This window comes from Aythya ferina, assembly GCF_964211825.1.
Source record: "Aythya ferina genome assembly, chromosome: 7".
In the NCBI taxonomy this organism is placed as follows: domain Eukaryota; kingdom Metazoa; phylum Chordata; class Aves; order Anseriformes; family Anatidae; genus Aythya; species Aythya ferina.
The window spans coordinates 24,537,020-24,558,869 of record NC_140302.1 but is presented as its reverse complement, the minus strand read 5'-3'; the positions used below and the strand labels follow the sequence as shown (position 1 = coordinate 24,558,869).

The 21,850-nt window shown below is 45.5% G+C and overlaps 1 protein-coding gene across 6 annotated transcripts in view; it reads right to left on the bottom strand.

Moving 5' to 3' along the window:
- WBP1L (WW domain binding protein 1 like) overlaps positions 1-21,850 on the bottom strand; it is a 54,880-nt gene that overhangs the window by 18,025 nt on the left and 15,005 nt on the right. The window contains exon 1 of one of the 6 annotated variants that reach the window (XM_084526667.1): positions 5,170-5,418. The exons of 1 other annotated variant lie outside the window; for it this stretch is intronic. In XM_084526667.1, the coding sequence (XP_084382793.1) occupies positions 5,170-5,196 (27 nt within the window). In that variant the 5' untranslated portion in view covers positions 5,197-5,418. Of the gene's footprint in view, positions 1-2,851; positions 3,096-5,169; positions 5,419-21,850 lie in introns of those variants that run through there. 4 more of the 6 variants (XM_084526668.1, XM_084526669.1, XM_084526670.1 and 1 more) reach the window with 4 other exon arrangements.

Genomic DNA, 21,850 nt, shown 5'->3' with positions numbered 1-21,850 from the left:
ACTGGACTCACTGGATCCCTGATGCACACTCAAAGGCAAGAGCTTTCACGAGATGGCTCTGCAGTCCCAGAGGCTGTTTCATCCCCCTCTCCAATCTAACAGAGGCCACTTGTTAAATCTCGAGCAGGCTCACTCTAAAGAAGCTCATTGAGATGTGAAGACCTCATCTTGCCGTGCTTGGAGAGTCTCTTAGTACTCTAGACATGTTTTCCCTATTCTAGATTAGTTTTCCCTTGTCATACATAAATTTTGTAAAGCAGCTTCCTTTGAATGCAAAAAAAAAAAAAAAAAAAAGAGTTTTTACTTATTTTTTTGTTGTTGATAAATTGGCATTTGTGATAAACCCACAACCATGCTGGCAACTCTGCCAGCAGCACACTTTTGCTGTCAAGTGCTTTTACAAATAATCCTTAAAATATCCAGCAGTGGTGGGTATAAGAGAACTCAAGGCAGTGGCATATGTTGTCAAGCCCAAAGCTACAGCAAACGCTAACGTCAGTGCCAGGGATAAAAGCCAGTTACTTTCTCCACCTTCCAGTTTCGTATTGGACCTCTGCTGGAAGTCTACGTGACAAACTAAAGGTCAAAACCTGGGGCACCATCATGACAGGAGGCATTCGTGGAAGCCTGTGCGTTGGCTGAACTGCCCCTCAACGCAAGGAAGGACGTCATCAGACCTCCTTAACCTACTTTTGTACAGGTTTTCAGACCTAAGTGGTTGGGTTTAAATGGCCATAGCTGTTAGAATTTCTCGCCTCTGAAGCCAATATAGGAAATGGAGAGAAAGAAGAACTGATTGACAACGGAGGATTATTACAATAAAAGGATCGAGAGACTTCAAAATGGACTTTCCTACTTTCAAAAAGCAGCAGCTAACCTGGTAACGCTGTTGCTATGTCAAAAAGGAGAAAGATGAAGATGAGCAGATTCCAGACCACTGTGGCTATTTTCCAAGCTGAAAATTAATACGTGCAACCGCAGCAACAAACACCGCAGCCCACGCTCACAAGTGCATAGTTGGCAGTGAACCACCTACAAAAGATGACTCCTCAGCTGGCACTAACCAGGTAACTCAAACCAGCAGTGGCTGATACCGCTGAGATCTAATAACCTTTTTAGCTTTTTGCTCTGTCTCTTCTTTCCAGAGAAATCCAGCCCCCGTTACCTTAAATATGAGCACCTTGCATGTGCGTGGCCTGCGTGTGTCACTCATCCATCCATCCCAGCCTTGGTGACATCCAGACACCCTGGAAAATACTTGGAAATGCGACTTGCATTTGCTGGCAGCGGGCTGCATGCTATTGCTCCCTTCGATAGGGTAGCCAGATTTTTAGACCTACTCTAATACCCTGCCCTCTCCTCTCAAGCTTCAATACAGTGTTTGTACAGCACTACACAGCAAATTACTGTTTGGACTGAAAAAGGTGAGGATTAGTAATGGAGTGCCAGGGGTGAGTAAAGAATGAAGAAGCAGGCCTACGAACAGAGGGACACGGTGAAAAGACCAGCAGTGGGAAGGAGACCGCCAGGCTGGCATCTGCCCGAGGGCAAGGTGCTGCTGGATTTAACAGGATTCGGGCTCAACCTCTGACCGCTCTGGTTTCATCGCTCCCACAGGGGACTTTGGTAGTAAGCATCTATTTAAAAACAAAGTCCTGACCTAGTTATGTCACTAATCTCACTGCGCACAGGCAGCAGACCCTTGCTTTCAGTACCTAGCTGCACCCACAACCACCAAGCAGGAGGGATTCAAACGTGTGATGCGATCTTCAGAATAGCATGTAAAACCTAGGTATTTTTTTAGTAACTCACAATCACTATTTGAACCATATAAATTCTTTAAGCACGCAGTTACAAAATGGAAGTGGCTACCAGTATCTTAAATATACGTGTTAGAAACAGCAGGAAAAACAATTTGATACTGCTGAGGTGCCACTTGGCTTTTTACTCAAGCTCACATGTCAGACTACCACTAGTGTTTGTTAGCCAGGCCCATCGGGGACAGCTCACAAGAAACATAAAGCTACTTGAGAAGATGAGCATCTCTGTCAGATAAGAGACAGCAGGGGTAAGGTTAAAGCTGCTGCTGGAAATATTAGGCCAGAATGCCAAATCTTGTCATAGGGTTTACCATAATTCATGGCCAACAGTTACTAACCCATATTTATCTTGGGGAAAATAAAATAGAATAAATCTCCAGGTGCTCTCAGGGAAGGACAACAGGCAGGATGGCAGCAAGGAGTGGTAAGGCCCCACTCAAGGCCACACCAGCAGCCCCCCAGCCTCCTCCCTGGCACCATGGTCATCACTCAGCATCCAAACCCTCTATGTTTGGTAGTCCCTTGGAATATAAACCAGCAGCTATCTAGGCAAGTGCTGTGCCTTAGATGGGACAAATTGAACAAAAGCACCGAGGTCTGGTGAGGATGAAATTGGCTTCGATCACCACACGTTGCAGGAACCTGGGGGCTCAGCCCCCCAGCACCACGGCGGATAAATTCCTGCCAGCCTGCCCTACGGTGGACAACTGGGGCCAGGAAATAAACGAAGCCAGGACATTTCTTCCTAAGACACCTTACTCAAATTTTGTTTTCCTGATGTTAAAAAGAAACGTGTTAAATACAAACATCCAAATAACCCAAGTAAAATAAGAGGGGAAAGAGTTATGCCTCTGAGCTGTCCTGGGCACAATAAAGATCTCCAAAATGGGAATTCTAATCCACAGCATTTATTACTTCGCTAATGCTAGCGTCAGGGGAATTATATTTAAATCGCCGTGATTAATCAGCCACAGCAGGCCCATCTTCACCCACAGAGGATGCAGAACCTCCGAGGTTTTATTAACCCTTACCTAAGGAACAAACTGGTTATCTGCATCCATTTATCTTGGAGAAATCACCAGCCATCTTCAAAGGAGCACAGCTTCCCTATATATTACAGGCATACCAGGGTACTTCAAAAAGAGCCGGTTTCATTTTTGTTCGCAGCAAGTTTCACTTTCGGACGGCACCAAGGGCCCTATTTGCGCTGTATGGGCCACGTGAAAGTGTTTACTTCCTCGGCACCTTGCTAGAAGCTTCCCAGAGGCAGCCCCGGCCCTGTGGCGTGCCGGACCCGCTTCCAGGAAATGACGGCTGCGGGGAGGCCGCACTGCTCTCGGTTGTTTTAAAACCCAAACAGCTGGCAGCACCCGAAACCTCCAGCACTAAGAATTGAGAAATCAGAAGCGGAAGAGTTAAAGAGTCAAACACTTCAACCTTCCTTTTTCTTTCACGTTTCTGCCACCAAGCGCAGATGGACGCGGCCAAGCTTCCACCTGCGACCCTCAGAGCTCAAAATTGAGGTGACGCACGTGGATGGGTGTCGGGGAGCAGCACCCCTAGTGCTGAGCAGGGAAAGGGGAAGAAAGGCAGCCCGGACACCCAAGTGTTTACAGTCCGAGGGCAAACACAAGAGACAATAGAGGCGGATGCATGACGAGATGTTCCTGAATTCCTCCCACGCTTTTAATTAAATAGCGCTGCTCGCTAACTACTCTTTTGTTCCCCCCTTTTACAAGTGGGAAATTTCTTAATACTATCCGCACGCAGGACACCATCCCGAATACCTGCTTTTTGAAGTCTAAAAATGATTAAAGCTAACATTCAAGCGGCTTGTTTCCACCGTATCCTCCATCAGCGGATAAAAATAGTCGAGAGCTTTGCTCAACTGCTCTTGAGGCAACACCTTTTTTCTGCTTCCTGTAAATGCCTCTGTATCTGTGCTGAAAAGTCACAAGCAGAGAAAAAAGCACCGTCCAGCCCACCGAGATAAACAGACGGTCTCGGTCTGAGCGAGTGAAACAGAAGCACACCTCGCTGCCAGCTTTACACCTTACGCAGCCCCTCAGTTGTGCCAAACCCCTTTCTAAAACAAAAAGACCCGTTCAGAGAAAGAAGCTTTAGAGGAAAACATGCCCGTGCAACTCGAACATTAAGCCAGCTGTGCCTCAGTGCAAGTTGAGAGTTACCTGAAGTTGTTTAGCTTTTGTGCCCCAATCTCCCTCCTCGGTTCAGTTCCTGGGTTTTTAGGGAAAGTCTCTGTGCCCTGAGTGCTAACAAGTGAACTATTATTACAGCTACTGCGTTCAATTACAGAAGGTCATTGTGCTAGAGGTAGTTTCTTATGTAAAAGTGTTTTCAAATCAGCAGGGTGGGGGGAGCTGCATTTCACCAAAACCTGAACTGATAAGGAAAGAGACAGAACTGTTTACTCAGCAGTGTTAAGTCATTTTCCCTTCATTTCTACATGACACCAAGTAGGTAGTTTAAACATGCCACAGCCAGATCTTGAAAGTTTAATGCCACGTTAGAAACTGCAGGCAGCACTCTGATATCATGCAGTATCTATTTACTGTGGATTACAGATCCCAGCAGCACCGGAGAGAGTTTACAGTTAAGATTCCCCTACGGACGTGCCTCTCAGACCAAAAAAAGGTTTTGCTCTCCCCGAGCCTAAGAACAAATAGTTGGCACTCTCCTCCAGCAGGGAGCAGCTGGGCAGTTGCTACCGTTTCTCACTCCACTCCCCACGGCCAGCCATTACATTACCCCAAGTTTCTTGCTCGAGCTGAAATCCCCCGGAAAAATTAAAAAGTCACCAAACTGGGGGGGGGCACGGCAAGTTGCCGTTTTCTGTTTGGTGACCTTTGTCGGAGAAGAGAGAGAAAGAGAGGAAAAAATACATGCCTTTTTTTTTTGTTGTTGTTTGTTTAATGTTCAAAATACTGCTCCTGCAATAAAATGTTTCAAAGTTTGGCATGAGTTTGTAGACATGGTATATATATAATTCAATTCTAAGGAATGTGGAAAGTACCCCTAAAAACTAACCAAACAAAACCAGCACAGGAGCGCAACACAAAGAGAAACCCTGCCGGCAGTCCTACCCCACCACGACCAAAACAAGAGTTTCTTTCCCCAAACGGCAGCTTCACTCCTTCCTCGCTAACCAGAGCGCAGCCCTCACACAACCGCACTCCCCAGTCAAATGCCACGGCTGGGGAAGTGCCGTGTGTAGGGTTCTGCTCTGGGACAACTGGAAATCATTTCCTTATGCGAGGTGGGGGGGGGATAAAATAAAAGCGAGTCACGTCCTCGAGCAAGCAGCGCCCACCGCACCGAAGCCGGTTACCTGTCTGAGACCCAAGAGGAAAGGCATTCTGCAGGCTCATCCTCTGCACCCGCGCATGGGAACGCAGGAATTTAAAGCCCCACAGCAAGCATTTCCTCATCTGCTGCGGGAGCCCGCGCCTCCGATCCTATTTAAACCAGGGCTTCCTCGGCTGGGAATGCTATGTAAACAGGGTCCTGGGACACGGCACGCACTCTGGCTCCCCCTCCTCCTCCTCCCACTCCCCGTGACATATCTCAGACGCAGCCGAGCCGGGGTGTTTGCAAGAGGGAAATGACATCAGGTCGGGCGCTTCTGAAAAAAAAAAAAAATAGCAGAAATAAAAAAAAATAAAAAAGAAACCTTAAGGCAGCTGCCGGTTACCAGCAGGCAGCTCGCCGCGCACAGAAGCGGCGCTGCCGGTGCGGGACGCTGGCAGCGAGCTGTGGCCAAGCAGGGGCTGCTGCTCCCCGCTAGCTGGATGCTTCGAGCAGAGGAGAAGCTACTAAATCGTTGGTGAGAGCCAGCAGGTCCTCAATGATTATTAAATCTTGCCAAGCAAAAAAATAGCTTTCTCCTCAAAAATAGATTAAACACCCCAATTCGCTGCTCCGTGCTGCATGGCGAGGTGAGCAGGCAGCGGGTTTTGTCTGAGCATCTCCAGATGCTGGGGACCTGGATGGATGGACCCAAAGCACTGCCCAAAGGCTGCTAAAAGCAAGGGCAGCAGTTCCCTTGCTTTTGGCAGGGCCAGGATGGGGCCCCTACAGTGTGAGACAGGTGACGGGAAGACATCTTAATCCCCCTCTCCCCAGGGAAAACACGACCGGCCCCGACGGCCGGTTTCTAATTCTACTCGAGCTCATTTCACATTTTCGTGCCAAGGGGCAATTAAGCCTTATAAACAAATTCATCATCTGGTGCACAGGATGGCATTTCTTGTTTGTCCTCTCCCAAGCAAGGAGTACAGCAAGTTCCACGCCGGGGTAGGGGATGACACTGCAGAAGGTAATCTAAATTTAACTCCTTTTCCTACCTACACTCTGAAAGTTCAGCAACCTCTTTTTTTTCGTGCTTCTCTTTAATCAGCAGCTGTTCTCGTCTGTCCTGCAGGGACCGGGGCACCGCCACCACTCCCATGTGCCGCAGCAGCAACGCCATGGATGTTTAGCAAGGGGGGGAAACTCCCCTTGCTTTTGGCTGTTTCAGCTTTTGGAGCTCAATACATTAAAATATTTGACAAGGGCAAGGAGTGTGTTTTTTGTTTTTTTTTCATCGAGAGTTCATTGAATCCCTTTTTTAGTAGAAGTTTTAACAATAACTTCAGAGAGAGAGCAAGACAGCAAGAGGCACAAACCGCATACAATTCTTACAAATGCTAATTTGCAACAGCAAAAAAAAAGGAGGAAAAAACAGAACAGAAAATCCCCAAACAACCAGTTTGCAGCAGCTTCAGAGACTGCACCCATTTTTCACACCAAAACTCAATGACCACTGCCACCACCACCACCTCCCAGCCAGGCCCTGGGTTGTTTCCCAAATGAGGACCCCATGGTGGGGGACCCCTACACAACCAGGCTGCAAGGCTGGAATAATTATTACCTATTTTTACACCACTTTAAAGCTACCATATAAACTTGCTGTCGAAGGTGAGCACGTCTCTGTTTTTCCTAAGAGAAAATAGGCACGTAAGTAATTTCCTGAAGGACACAAAACATCAGCATTAACTATCACCAGGCAATGGGATTTTCCAGCTTTTGTGCCTCTGGATCAAACAAACTCTCAACCTTTGCTTTTCCAATTCTATGGACAAACACCAATGATATAAAAGGGCAGCTTTCTGTTTTAGTAATCTGTTCTATGGCCTCACGCTGTCCTTTGAAATATCCGATTTTGGCTGCTGCTATACAGAGCCCTGGACTAGCCAGATCTGAGGGCTGAGCCAGTGCAGCAATTTGTGAATCCCCACTGTCAGAAGGGATCTAACTTTAACAACCTGCCTCTCCTCCAGCACGTACTCAAAAAGCAAAGCTTCATTCCAGACTGAAGACAGGTCGTGAGGGACTATCAAAGGCAGTAACTCGGTGGAAAAGCCAAAACATCCTGATCTGTGTGTGAATTCAGTGATTCTGAAAAAAAATGAGACAAAAAATGCGGTTTGCAAATAGGCATTGCCACATCTGACTGCAGCAGCAACCCTCTCTCGAAGTCCCTGATTGACAGCAGCCAGCGATGTGCTCCACAAAATCTGCGGTAGGTGACTATGGAAAAAGCCCTGGAGAGAAATAAAAAGCAAAACAAAACCAAACCTCCCCAGCCCCAGCAGTTGCACAAGTTAGCTCATACCCTTTTGATATCCTAATCAACCCAGTCTTTTCAAAACACTCAGGTTCTTCTAATCTTTGCAATTGTTTTGGATGTTTCAAATGGTATCATTTTAACCCCCACCTTTTTTCTTTTTCTTTTTTTTTAATCCATAAGTCCTAGCTCCAATGGCAATGAGTTTCACAGACAGTGGTTATAAACAAGTAATTCCTTTCATCAGGAGTGAATTCACCACCTTCTAATTTGACTTTCATATTATTACCAGGTGGGAACAGAAGTCCCCATCCATCTCCTCACCCATTCATTAGTCTGTACGTGTTAGCTATCTTCTTGTAAGAGATATCCATCTTCCTAGTCCTCTTAGTGTAAAATCTTTTCCCAAAGCCTTCAGCTGCTCATTGCCCGTTTCCAAAACCCTTCTAATTTTCTATTGCCCTCTGCTTGGGAGTGAGCAGAGCTGAAATAATTGTTCTTTTAATGAGAGCAGCAGCAGCTTTAAATCAGGCTCAGCATGGGTTTCACTTCCTTTACGTGAACCTGGAGTTTAACATCTGCAGGGCCGTGTCTATGATGTCTTGTGTAACCATCCAAGATGTGAGGAACAGAGCAAACAAGTTCTTCTCTGTGAATAAATCACTTGAGAGCTCTGAAAAATCAGGGCTAAAGTCAGGACAGATTACAGGATCAACATTATTTTGAATATCTTCTTGTTTAGGCAGCCACCAACCATCCTTGTTCAGCACATCAGCGTGGATCCCACTGCAGGTTATAGGTGAGCAAGTTCTTGGTTTTATTTTTTTTCAAGCAGATGCAATAAAGACCCCTTGCTTTATCTGACACTGGTTCTGCTCCTGAATATGCCACCTGCACCAGACACAACGTGCAAAGGATGCTGCTCGACAATTTTACAAGCCCAGCACAGCCTGTGCCTTGTGATCTCAGATACTAGCATGCTACTGAAGCAGATGATGGAATTTGTTTGGCCCATTTTAGAGCTGCTCTGATGTTTGATGGGACAGGCTCGTGAGTGGGTTCAGTAACCCAGCAAGATCCATTCCCCATTTTGATACCCCCGAGGAGACAGCTTGACCTTTAGATGATCCAGATATGACAACATGATTGGAACAAAAATGAAGCCACGCAGCTCAAATCTGTCAGGCCTGAAGCACAATGCTAGTCCCAGTGGCTCTGTTATTGGAGTCCTAGGCAGGAACAGGTTTTGAGCACTAAATATGGGTGGTCTGTAATATCCCCATAAACTGCAATACCATTGTTCTGGAAAAAAAAGAATACTGCAGCTATATATATATAGGTTAACCCTGAAGTCAGAACAACTGTTATCTAAAAAGTCCTCCATTTACCCCAGGACGCTGTTATTTTCACGTTGGTAACAGGAGCATCCCTTGAGCATCAGCTATCCATTTTCATTAGTCAGCCCGTAGCCTTGGGTGCTAGAACCGAGACTACACAAATCTGTCAGGCACAAACAAAATGTGAAAGGAGCAACCTGAACGGGGGTGACTTTATCTTTGTCTGTCCTGAAGATGGCTTTGCAAGTAAAGAAAGAAGGGAGAGAAAAATATAGGAAGGCATAAAAGCAGATCCCTGCTTCTCTTACGGTAAGACAACATCCAGGAATAACCAAGCTCCATCTGCCCTGGCAGAATTGCTCTAATGGGGTTTGTTTGCTAGCAGAAGTGGCATAAGATGTTTGGAAATCATCTGTGCTGGATCAGCAGTGCAATGCTAGACCACTAGCGCAACTTCTGGTAGACCACTTGCCTACTTGTTACCGCCTCCTGAAAAGCAGAGGGCCCCTTTCCCATCCTGACAGCATCCATACAAAAACATAACTTTCCAGCACCAGGAACAGATGCACTGGGTTCCTGTAACTCGCAGCATTGGTGCTGCCTACACACATCATCATCAAGAAATTCCAGAGCAACAGGCCAGTCTGATAATTCCCCAGCACCTAGAGGATCTTCTCTATTGCTCAAGGAATACAAATAAACCTTTTAGACCCTTTGGGTCTAGTACCACTGAACTATTTCAGAGGTGGTTAAAGCAGGTCCCCCTATTAATATGCAGCCAACTACAAAACAAGGACGCAGAAGTCACTTGTGTTTAATGTTTCTCAGACCAAAATGCCTTCCTCGTTGCTAGAGAGAACAAAGAGTAACTCCAGCAAAAGGCATTTTACATGTGGAAACTGACTTGTGAGCAAGTGCCACAGCCAGTCTGCTGGATCAATGAATTTCAACGTGCAATGAAGCTCAAGGGCTTGCAGTGGTCCCAGCCTGTCCTTGGGCAGGTCCCCCTTCCCTGCAGCCTGCTGCTGCTGCTGTCAGCTCCGTGGTTTTGAAGCACAAGATGCTTTTGCAGGCAACTCAGTCTAGATAAGCAAATGAGGACTGTGTTTCAACCTCACTGCTGTCACCTGTGCTTTGTCTCCAAGTAACTGGTTAACCAGGGAGGTAGAGACCGAGCACTTCAAAACATGCTCAGTGCTGTGGGGAGCCCCAGTGCCTACAATTCATGCTCGATTCTGGTTGAATCTTGCACAGCAATTGTCAAACGAGCAGACAAGTGCAAATACCGTGTCCTCCACCTGAAAGCCAGGAGTGAGCCCTGAACCAAAGGAGGAGGCACTGCATAGGAAACCACCACCCACAGTCACCTGGTATTTTTGCTTGTCCTCCTCTTCAATTTTTGTACGTGGGTGAAGAAATACCAACAGTAAAGCACCTTCCTTTACACTTTTGTAAAGCAATCCATCGCTCCTCTGAGACTGCTTTCAGCATTAAGCTATCATAAGGAGGACAGCCAGGAAAGGGCAAGAGGAGCCCCCTCCAATGCCCATCTGACAGAAGACAAAAGCAGGCTGCATCCAGGATGCTCCAGACTCTCCTATCAGCTCTGCTATTCCGCTGATCACAGAATCATAAAATTATTAAGGCTGGAAAAGATCTCCAAGATCATCTGGTCCAACCATCACCCTACCACCAATGTCACCCGTTAAAACACGTCCTCAAGCACCACGTCCAACCTTTCCTTGAACACCCCCAAGGACGGTGACTCCACCACCTCCATGGGCAACCTGTCCCAGTGCCTGACTGCTCTTTCTGAGGAGAAATGTCTCCTCATTTCCAACCTGGCACAACTTGAGGCCATTCCCTCCAGTCCCATCACTGCGAGAAGAGGCCAACCCCCACCCACTTTTTATTTTCTATTTTCATCAACTTCTTCTAAATTACACTGAATAATTTGGCATTTTGGAAACAACATACTGTACTCTGTAATGTCACATCATTTCAAGGTATCATATCTAGTGGTAACGTCACTACTGAAAACAGTTATATACAAAATCCCAGGCCCCTTATCCAAGACCAAAATAAGTTTTGTTAACCATAGCTTGAAATTTTCAGCATTCAGGGGTGTTGTTTTCCACTGCTTTTTGCTCAAGGAGGAGAAAATGGCAGCCACAGGTCCGGCATGCTTTTCTGCACAGCAGCAGAGCTGCGACCAAGCCAGTGCAGTGGCTTTTGTAATACAAAAGGCTGTTTGTGTGATCTTGTGCGACCCCTGTTTCAACACCCAGGCCTGCCATGCAAGCCCAGAGGCATTAAAAAGCTTTAAAGGCCTCAGCCCCTGAGGCAGGGGGGACAGAAGAGCTGGAATGGCCCCGTTCAGAGATGACACAGCCTGTGTCAGCGGAGACAGGGCCAGTTCGGCCCCTTCGGCCTGCCCAGCTTTCGGGCACCAATGCCAGGCTTCGGCTTTAGTCTGGAGCGGGTAGTGAAGTCAGGGGAAAGCCGCCTCTCCTTTCTCAGAGAGGGGTGGGGGGAGATCAGCTGTTAAAACATTTGACGAGACTGTCTCAGCAGGGCCAGCGTGCCCGGGGTGGCGCAGGGACACTCGCCAGGCTCCTTGCTTTTTGGCAGCGCGGCTCTTGTTTTCCTTCTGCCCGTGTGTGCAAACAGGGCCTTTGGTGACGGATCAAGGGGAGATGATCCGCTCCAGACGGGGCCGAAGGCAACGTGTGCAGACGGTAACAGGATCCCCCAAATGTGGGATCAAGGCGTCTGTTCTCATTTTAGAGCCTTGTACCATGCAAGTACCAAAAATACATCCCGCGTGTGGCCTTTGGTCACATCCTCACAGCAGACAGCATTGTCCCGAAGCTGTCAATGCGCTTGCTTACCAGCACAACCTTGGAGATGGAGATCTGAAGATGCCCTGCTCTTAGAAGAGCTATTAGTTTGTTGTTTTTTTTTTTTTTTTTCCTCCAAATGACAGCAACTTGCTATTTTTAGTGCTCATCTCATATGCCTGCTTGGCATTTCCCTTGGGCCTTACCCTCGTTTCACACCGCTGATGCCAGCTCCCACGAAGCATGGTTTTGGTGCCAGAGGGGCTGGTGCCAAGTCTGCCTGTCTTGATGCCAAAATGGCAGCTGGCTTTATTGTTGAGATAGGATTTGCCAAAACTAACGGCACTAGTGCTAGGGTGACTGGCATTGATTTCAAGGTTATTTTCTTCTTTGCTCTTCTCTTGCCTCTAGACTTCATTGGGATAATACTGCTCCAAATGACCCTCTGGGGTCCTAGGAGATGAATTTTTCATCAGGGTCTAAGGCAATTATGCCAGCAGACAGTCTTAATGCATGAGTCTTCAATAAGGAGGATACATACATGCACAGAGCAATTATCTGGGATGCAGCACTGCCACTGCTGGGTCCAGTTACAACAGACACAGGCCCCCTTTCTCCACCTGCAAACACGTTTAAAATAACCTATCACAAAAACTGATGATAAGGAGGGTTATGTGGCATTTCACCACCACAATACACCTCAGACAGAAGTCTGGAGCAGGAGAAGAGAGGCAGGGATCAGCCAAATTGTATCACATCCCCATGGGCACGAAGACAAAACCCACAAAAGGTCATGGCCTTCTGCCCCTCCTGCCTCTCACAAGTGCCACTCTGCAAAACGCTCAGATAAAATCCAGGCTTACATGAGGGATAGGTGCATTGACATGGGAAACACCCACACAAATGCAACTACTTAATTACATGCTGCCTCTATTATAAGTGCACAGACGCATGTAATTTGATGTGATGGCATCCCTTCAAATTAGGAAGTATTTGCATGTTAATCTACGCTATTTTTCATATTAATCTAAAAAAAATATATATTCATAAATGTTGGTGTCAAATGGGCACCTGGTTGCATAAAGATGCTCAGGTATTCCTTCAGGCACGATGCATTTAGTTAGCCTGACAAGAAGCACATAAGTGGTTAAATGGCTTTGTCATGCAAGACTTTGCTGGGATATCTGACATTTCATCCAGCCTAGTCAGATCTTTCTGAAGTTCATTGGTCTTTTCTGAGCTCAAGTTTACATCTTGAACAAATTTTAAAAAGCCCCCCAAATCCCAGCAGTCTTGTTTTCCTCAGCTGGTTTTACAAGAAAGAGGTTCTTTTATTGAGTTCTGAGAATCAAGTTTCTGTTTCCAGCAGAGCACCATTGCTACATGGCTTGTGTCCTTCTGTGAAAGGAATGGATTTTCTGGGAAATCCTTTAGGAAAAAGAGACATCAGCAGCTGCCTCATTCCCAGCACCCTGCTGGATATTATGGTTCGATAATGTTACACTGCAGAGCAATATTGCATAGGTTACGCTGAGGCAAGGAAATGTCCTCAAACTGCCCTACATATGTGCAGCTGGAGCATTTTTCCACTGTTATCCCTGGACTTTACCCCCCAAACTGTGCCGTGGCACCTACATCCCCATCGATCGGTGGGTTCTGGGTCACACACAAGTCTGGTTTTGTGGCACACAGCACTTGGCTAAACCTGTTGTTTGGGGCTTCTTCCTCTTAGAAAATACACGTAGATCCTAATAGAGTACCCCTGATTAGGAGCCTGCCAATTAATCCCATGGGTTATGCAGTTTTACATGCTTTCTGTTAGCTAGCAGAAAACTAAATTCATCTGAACTACCCTGTGCCAGCAGAGGCTCGGAGCTTGTGGTTAAACCCCGGTACAAAAGCACAAGAAGTCTTTCCACCTGGCATGGCCTGACTAGCAAAAAGACAGGAGGGCTAGGTCTCCTCTTCCAAAAACAAAGAGCACTAAAGATTGTGTACATGCATCTTCGTACAACCAAAGCAAAGAATAGAAGGAAACCACAAGTTTAACTATTAAGAAAGCTCAATACCACAAGCATCTGAAAGATCACAGCACAACAGCGTTAAAGGCACCGCTTTTAAATCACTAGACAAAACACGGAGAGTGCTATCAGATCTTAACCTCTTATGTTAGAAACTTTTAAACGTGCAACTTCAGGGAAAAAACACTTCAGAAAGCCTCATCTTAAATACAAGCTCATCTCCTCCAGCTTGAATTTCTGTGTTGTTAGGAGCTCTCTGAGTGCCTGGAAGAGAAACATGAATTCTCGTCTTTTCTAAAAGGAGGAATAAACAAAAATTGAGGCATAAATAAACCAACACAGTATATATTTAAGTACAGATTCCAGCTGTCAGTGAAACAGCAGGAAATATCAACACCTTTGAGCCTAATCTCTCCCCTGCTGTAGTACCGGTTCTGCTTTGGCTCACATCATTACAAGGAAGACAAGGAAAAGCTCCCCAAAAGCCCATGCACTTTGTTGCTCTGCCAACCGGAGCGGAGAGATTTGGGGATCCCCTCACAGAGGAAAGCCTTCAGAAAGCATGATCTACACAAAGCAGCGAGCTCACGGATATGGGTTTCCAGTACAAGCTTGGTTCATTCAATCACACAAGGAGGAGAAAAAAAAAAAAAAAAAATCAATGCCTCCCATCACCCGCTCCTCACTCAGCCATTTTCCTGGCTGCGTAACGGGGAGAGTGCCAGAAAGTTGTTTGAGATTACAGCAACGGGACTCTAAGCACAACTAATTGTTGTGCTTTGTGTGCCTAGCAGTACCCAAATGTTTCCTGCAGCCGCCCCGGGACAGCCCCCGTTATGCAAGGGGCAGCAGCTCGGAGGAAGCGATGCCCGCGTGTCGTGTTTCAGCATGGGCCGCGGCATTACGCAGTTTGCACTTCGCTCAAGCATTAAAAGCACTGGTGGCACCCAGAACCGCTGCCAGTTTCTAAATTTCAGCGACATACCTGCAAGCCAGGCAGCTCTGCCATTCCAAGGGCAGATACCTCGCTGTCTTGCTCCCCACCTTCACGGTCTCTGCAGCATTCCCCCTTTGGTATATGGACAACGCACGTTCCCCTTGCGTGCATAAGCATGCTTTATTTAATAAAGCTCAATGCCCAATAATTACAAACTCATTTCGGCCTTATCTCAGGAAGAAACGCCGATCAGCATAACCTGCCTTTATGGGTATTATCTTATCCCAATTGCTGTAATTTCCATTAGTGGTTGTTATTCCGCTGGCAGATAAGGCGAGCGCTCCCCTGGCTGCAGCGGAGCCGAAGGAGGACAGGGTGACCCACGCTGCCCTACCTCTTTCACACATTTCCCTGCAGCAAGGTTGCAGGCTGGGGGAAAAGCAAAGGGCGAGTGGATTTGCCTTGCTGAAGTCTGGCTGCCAGGCACACATTTGCTCTAGATCAAAATACCAGCGGCCTCTTGCTCTTGCAACCATTGTTTTCCTTCGAATTCTCACATAGCGCAAACTAAACAGCCCAGATGTATCCGTGTAAAACAAAACAAAACAAAACAAAACAGCACAAAACCCAGCCAAACAAACAAACAAAAACTAATGGGGATTTTTCTTTTGTAGAAGAACTACAATTGCTAATTGGTACTAATTAGCAGGAGTAGAGTAACGAAGAAAAGCTTGAAACAAAAACAACATAAGTGTCAGAAGACAGCTAATTTCTTCTCCAAAGGTATATGTCACCCTCGTGGGTGACTGTAGAGCTAAGAAACTAAGGCAAGGGAATCTTTTCAGTTTTTAGAATTATTCACTCCCAGCACAGTATCCCTGCAACAGTATTTATTTTTCCCCTGGAGCAGGTAATGTGGGCAGCAGGAATTCTGCACATCTCTTTTGGAAAACCAGGACCAACCTTCCTTTCCTGGAAGTGAACGAGGAAGTTCTCCAACCTATGTCACTGCAAACAGACCTGCAGTGTGGAAAATCATCCCATCACTGAAAGAAACATCTTCCAGGCAACAATACATCCCAAAGAGGCATAAAAACAACTCAGGGAGGGACAGCAACATTTGTGAGCAGGATTTAATTACAATCCGGCCATCGAACTGTCCTCCTTTCAGCACTTGTTCCTTAACACAGGCGTCACACGTCAGGGCTGTTCAGAAAGAAAAGATGCAATCCCAGAGGCATCGGGCTGGAAAGGCTTCTCAGTAAGTCACCCAGTCAATCAAACCACTCTGGGAAGGGCTCACTGCACCTAAACCACCAGCATTTGCTAACCCACAACTCAGGAGGCTGCAGTGAGCTGGGGTGCTACTGCCTCCAGAGGCAATGCCATCTCGTGCTGCACACTCTTGAAAAGTTAGGATGTTCTCCCCATTAACATTTATCCAGGCCTTTGTGCAAGATAAGGCAGCAGATCTTCTCTGCTAAGGCAATTCCTTCTTCTCCACTAAGAAGTGGACACCTGATTGCAGTCATCTTCTTAAAACCTAGCTCACCTGGAAAATTGCTCCAATCCCTTCTAAGCTGCTTTCAGAAGACAAAAGCAGCCTTTTTTCAAAGGCCACGGGGATTAAATCTTTGTTTCACCCTTTTCAGTCTCCAACTTAACCACTTCTCAAAATGTGGGATCCAAAACTGCAGACATCACTTATTTGTACAGAGTACTACAACAGCCATACGTAGGACAATTTTATTACTACATCATAATATATATATATATTTATATATATATATTTATTATTTTTTTTATTTTTTTTTTTTGCATTAGCTCTGCTCTATTTCTGATGCATTTTCTCTCTGTTTGCCTTTCTCTGCACATTTCCTTACTGATTTTGGTGCCAGGCTTCACATCATTTCTCCAAGTTCTTCTCCTACCGTCAAAAAGGCATGCAAGCCTCCAGCTTCATCTCAAGCACTTTGTGTCCCAAACTGTTGGCACAGAGGTGGAACAGACCTCTCCAGGACCCTGTCACCTTTATAGACTATTCGTTAGCATGTACTCCAGTCATTTAATGAACCCACTGTATGTAATTCAACCTCAAAGACAGATCTCTACACAGCACCCCATAAGCCACACAGTCCCTCAGTCAGGTTGGGCTGTGAAACATCCATTGAATCAAACAAATTAGGTTTATTTCTTCCCCCCATGAGGTTGTTCCTGATAAAGCCTCACGGTTTATTTCCTGTTGCCTTACAGATGCTTATAAAATCTTCACCAATTTATCCTAATACTTCCTGGAGCCTGGAAGAAAGCTACTAAGTTCAGAACCGGCTATGTCTACATCTGTAAGTGCTCAACAGTAAATTTCACGAGGCCCTAATGATTTCACATTTTTCTAGCTTTTTCTTCTATATTCTCTTCCTTTGCTTTTGGCCCCTTTATACTTCATAATTTTAATCTGTGTAGGATTACAGCTAGGAGCTTGTGTGTTTTCTGGATTTCCCCCTACACCCAAAGGACCAAAAGAGCAAAACCTCTCAGTCTCTACATCAGTTACTGAGTTACTGTTTCAGTTACTGTTTATCCACCTTCCTCATTAAACTCTAGATTAATACTTTCCTTTTCTTTTTTCACCTTCAGCTTTTAACACCAGATTTGCAGAACATTTTCTTAAGCCTTTGAGTGCTCCTTGCTAGCTGCAATATAATTGTTAGACCAAAAGTGAACCATATGAACAGCAAAGTCTTCATCGTTCTGGGAGACTGATTTTAGTAGATGGCTCTCACATCAGCAAAAAATAATGCCTATAACAATAAATATCAAGATCCCTTTGAAAAATCGGATGTTAGACTGTTTAAAATGTATACCTCATTCGTGCAATTAATTCAGCATAAACCAAGAGCACGACTACCTTTTAAAGTGTCAGCAGCCAGCAGGCTATTTCCTGAAGTCTGACCTCATGCTGAGTTGAAGTCACCATGAGGAAAAACAAGCGACCGTCAAAAACGTCCCCAAATTGTGAGGAACTTCGAGCAAAGTTCCACTCAAAAAAAAATATAAAGCAATGTTTTGGAAACACAGAAGCTCATTAGTGAAATGGGACTTGTATCTGCCAAAGTGAGCCAGCAGCACCAGTGGTTCGGTGCACCTACCAAGCACCAAAAGAGGCCCTTACAGATGCTTAAATGGACTCAGTTTGGAACCCAGATCAATAACAGAGGTGAATCAAGCAGCTTTGCTATCGATCAAGCCCGCTGGACCAGGTTCAGCTCTCTACACGCAGTTATTGCACAGCTGAAGCATGCACTCGGAGGCTTTGGGCTATTATTGTGTCTCACAGTCACACAGCTCTGAACGCTCAGCCCCTCTGCACTTCTTCTTTCAAGGCAGGCTGGAGGAAGTGCAACCCTGCTGCTTCCTCATTAGTCTAGAGCACTGCTGCCAAATTGTCTGCAACGAGCTCTCAAACTGCTCGGAGGGATAAGAACCTCTGAAAACTCAGCGAATGCATGGCAAGTGCTCCTTCCTCAACTCCCCAGGAGCAGGAAGATGCATCAGTAGCTCCTGCAGTCCATAAATTGCAGCTGGTTTGCAAGTCCTGGCGCTGCTTCCAGCAGCTCTCAGCCCATTCTCACGCAGGTCCTCCACTTCTTGTCTCTCTCTCATCCGGATCTGCTGGAAGGAAACTGGATGCACACAGATGTCCCTTGTGAGTCGCATCCTCAGGTATGAGCTATGCCAGCTTAAGGCAAGGGTTTGACAGAGAGCCCAGATCTTTAAGTGTGATAACTCTGCCAGAGCCATCCTGCCAGCTCCATAAATCCCGGTATTCTGCAAATTAACAGGGCAATCTGAAATAAGATTCCTTTCTGAAGGACAAGCTGGTGGTTTATAGGTTTTGTTTTATTTCAGGGCATGCCCTAGATGGATTAACTGCACAAACTGTTGATGGGCCACTACAGATGCCAAGCATTCAGTGAAGGCAGGAGATGCTAATGCCAGCTAATGACAGGACCATTTTCACAAGACAGTCCCCACAGTCCTAGTTTTTATACAGATTGTGCCTGGCACAAATCAGCCACTTTTTCACAGAAGATTTATTCTCAGGAAAAAAAAAATTACACAAAAAAAATTTACATCTCTCTTAGAGACCCTAGTCTCTTCAAGACGGGTCAATATTTATTACACCCCTCCTTAAAAGAAGTCTTACCAGGAAACAGAAACGAAAGGACACCTTTCAGTGACACAGGTTCAGACATTCTGTCAAGATCTGAATGCTTTTGCCATGTCTTTCACCAACGCAGCACAAGATTCAAAAGCATTACTGAAAATGAAGATGCGTGTAAATGTACCAAATTGGAGTCAGAAAGATTTTCTGAACCTTAATCGACTTTTATAGCCAGCAAAATATGAAAATCTGACAATTAAAGAGCATAACCCAATGTATTTCCCCCCACACACACACACTTATACACTGAGAACTGCATCAAAACTTGTTTTTGTAAGAATTTCTTCATGAGACAGTTGGGCTTCAGTGATCTAGGAAGTGGTGGATAAGCCTCTTGAGCTGAAAATGTTTTTGGTGTGCTTCTCATTTCTCCCTAGGGAATCTTAAGCTTCAGAGGAATATTACCATGAGGCATTTAAAATATTTTGTGGACTGTTTATAACCTAATGACTCCAAAACGTGGCCTCAAATGCCGTCCTACCATGAGTTAGCTGCGTTCAGCAATTCGAGCAGAGCAGCAGAGCCTCTCAGGCAGCCCACTGCCACCACTCTCCCATTTGTTTTGCTCAAGCAGTTTCACATAACACAGTTATCTCACACCAGTATCAGTAAAACACTGCCCAGAATCAAGCCGGTATAAAACCCAAGGTTGCATTTTTAACTCGTAGAGTTATTTCCAAGGACTAGTATTTGGAAACGTTTGTTCACAGGTACAGCCAAAGCTGAAAAAAAAAAAAAAAATGAAGCTTCAGGTCTTACTTAAAAGTCCCTTAACCGTTAAACCCAGCATTTACCTGGAAAACAAATTTTGAAAGAAACACTTTAATCCTTCACAAAAAAAATACAAAAGCAAAATTCATATGGCTCCCACTGGGTACACTTATAAATCAAGGCACCTTTCTGGAAGCTCCATATTTATAAGCTGAAGGAAAATAAACCATCTCTTATGGCTTCACAATTGGAATTTAAAAAGCAAGGAGCTGCAGGAGTTAAGGTTTTTGTCTCAATGTTAGTTTAGCCAGTTACACATCCCGACAGCTTAAAAAATATATATTTAAGAAGGAAAGTGTTACAATCTGTGAAGTCAATACTTGTGTTAAAAATACTCATGGAAAAAATCAAGCTGTTTGCTTTCCAGAAGCCGCTATTTGGTCTTTTCTACTCTTTCAAATTAGAAGAGGCCTTTGCAGAATTATAAATAAAGCACAAAGTGCCACGTGACTTTCCCATATGTAGTTTTTCAACAGCCAAGTGATTTCCCTTCTCCCATCCCCACTGTTTGCATACCACGGCGGGGTTTGCCAAGTCTCAACTTGAGAATTTTGTAGCCAAATTTGTAAAACCAAGGAAATAAAGATTTTGCTAATAGCCTTTGATCAGAGAGGCGCTTCATAAGAAAGGTTAAACCGTGGAGAGAAGCAAGACAAAAAAAGAAAAGTCGTATGTTTTGCCATCAATTTACAAGGGATGTCACTGAATCAGTACAGAAGATGTGGGAAATGGTGAGAATGCCAATATTAGCTTCTCTGAGCTTTTAAGAGTGGTATATTTAGCCTTCCCACTTCTCCGCATGTTCAGAGACACAAAATGCTCTTCACCCACTGAACAAACAAGCAGACCTAAGCCAAAAAAGTGGAAAAGCTGGGTTAAGAGAGCATCTCAGTTTTATCCCACTAGGTCTGCTGGCAGACACAGTGTACAGAAGGGATTTTCCAGTCTGCTGCCTTTCTGGTTGCCTTCATTCCCACCACAATGTCTGAATATTTGAAAGCCCAATTTCCAAACGGCTCCCATGCTGTGCATCACATCCAGGAAACTCGTGGAGGTGACCTGAAACCGAGCCTCCAGCTTTCTGAGGGGTAAAACCTCCGGCCACATCTACAAGGAGCAACGTGGCAGGGAATTCCGAGCTGGGAGGAGGCAGCAGGCGAGGCTGAAGAGCCCAAAGTGGGGCAACAGAAAGGATCACGTCCCAGAGAAATGAGCAGGGGACGAAGCACAGAACTGGCCTTCACCTGAACAGGTCGGGCAGTCTAACAAGGAAGACAAGAACGTCACCTGCTACATAACATTAAGACTACCATGTTAGACAATGCCCCAAAGCAGGAGTTAGAGACACATTCTTCCCAGGACACCAAAGTATCTCTTTTCCAGTCTGAGCTGCAGCACAACATTCATTCCTACTGACCTCACTTTTCCCCTTGGATGAGAAACACGCCCAGGAGACTATCTTGATCAATGCAATCTCAAGAAGTCCTTCACCTCATGGACGAGAGCAAATCTCACAGCATGACAGAAACTGACTCAGGGCCAGCTTGAAATTCTCATGTTTTATTTAACCTATTTCAAGTCTTACTAATATCTAAATATTCCTTTGATACCAGGAGTGAAAAAGCCATGGTGGTGGGCTGGTGACACCTTGCAGCTTGGCTTGACGTGACCCCCAGTCTGTGTCGTGAAAGCCTGGCACCAAGACGTGTATTAAGACACTGCACTCACACCAAAGGGGGGCGAAAATGCTGCTCAACCCTAATGAGAGAAGGTGTCCTCTGGTCCTACATACGGCCTGAGAAGCGAGAGGAAAGAGGTTCTTTGTTCTCTGCAGCCTCCTTCGGTTGTGCTTGAGGCCTGCATGCCTCCTAAGTTACGGTCACTTCCTGTTGACAGACACGTCCTTCTGCAAGCTATTTCATCTGTTTTCAAAAAGACAGACAGCATTTTTTAACATTAGCCATTTTTTCCTGTAAGACAAATGATGGCCTTCATGTAACACACAATCAGGTCTCCAAACGACTTGTGGTCCGTCTCCAAATTGCTCTGAACTTTGTGTTTGGCAAAGTCTCGCTGTTTTCTGTTCCTTTTGTTTTCCATCAGCAGAATAAGAATAGCATTTATCATATCAGACACAGAGGCAGAGTCATTAACATCTGAAGATAGTATCTATTATTTTACGCTGTGCAAACGACCGGACATGTTTTTTCATGTTAGTTCAGTGTCTGCATACGTATTAAAAAGTACCAGGATTCATACCTAAGTAAAAGATC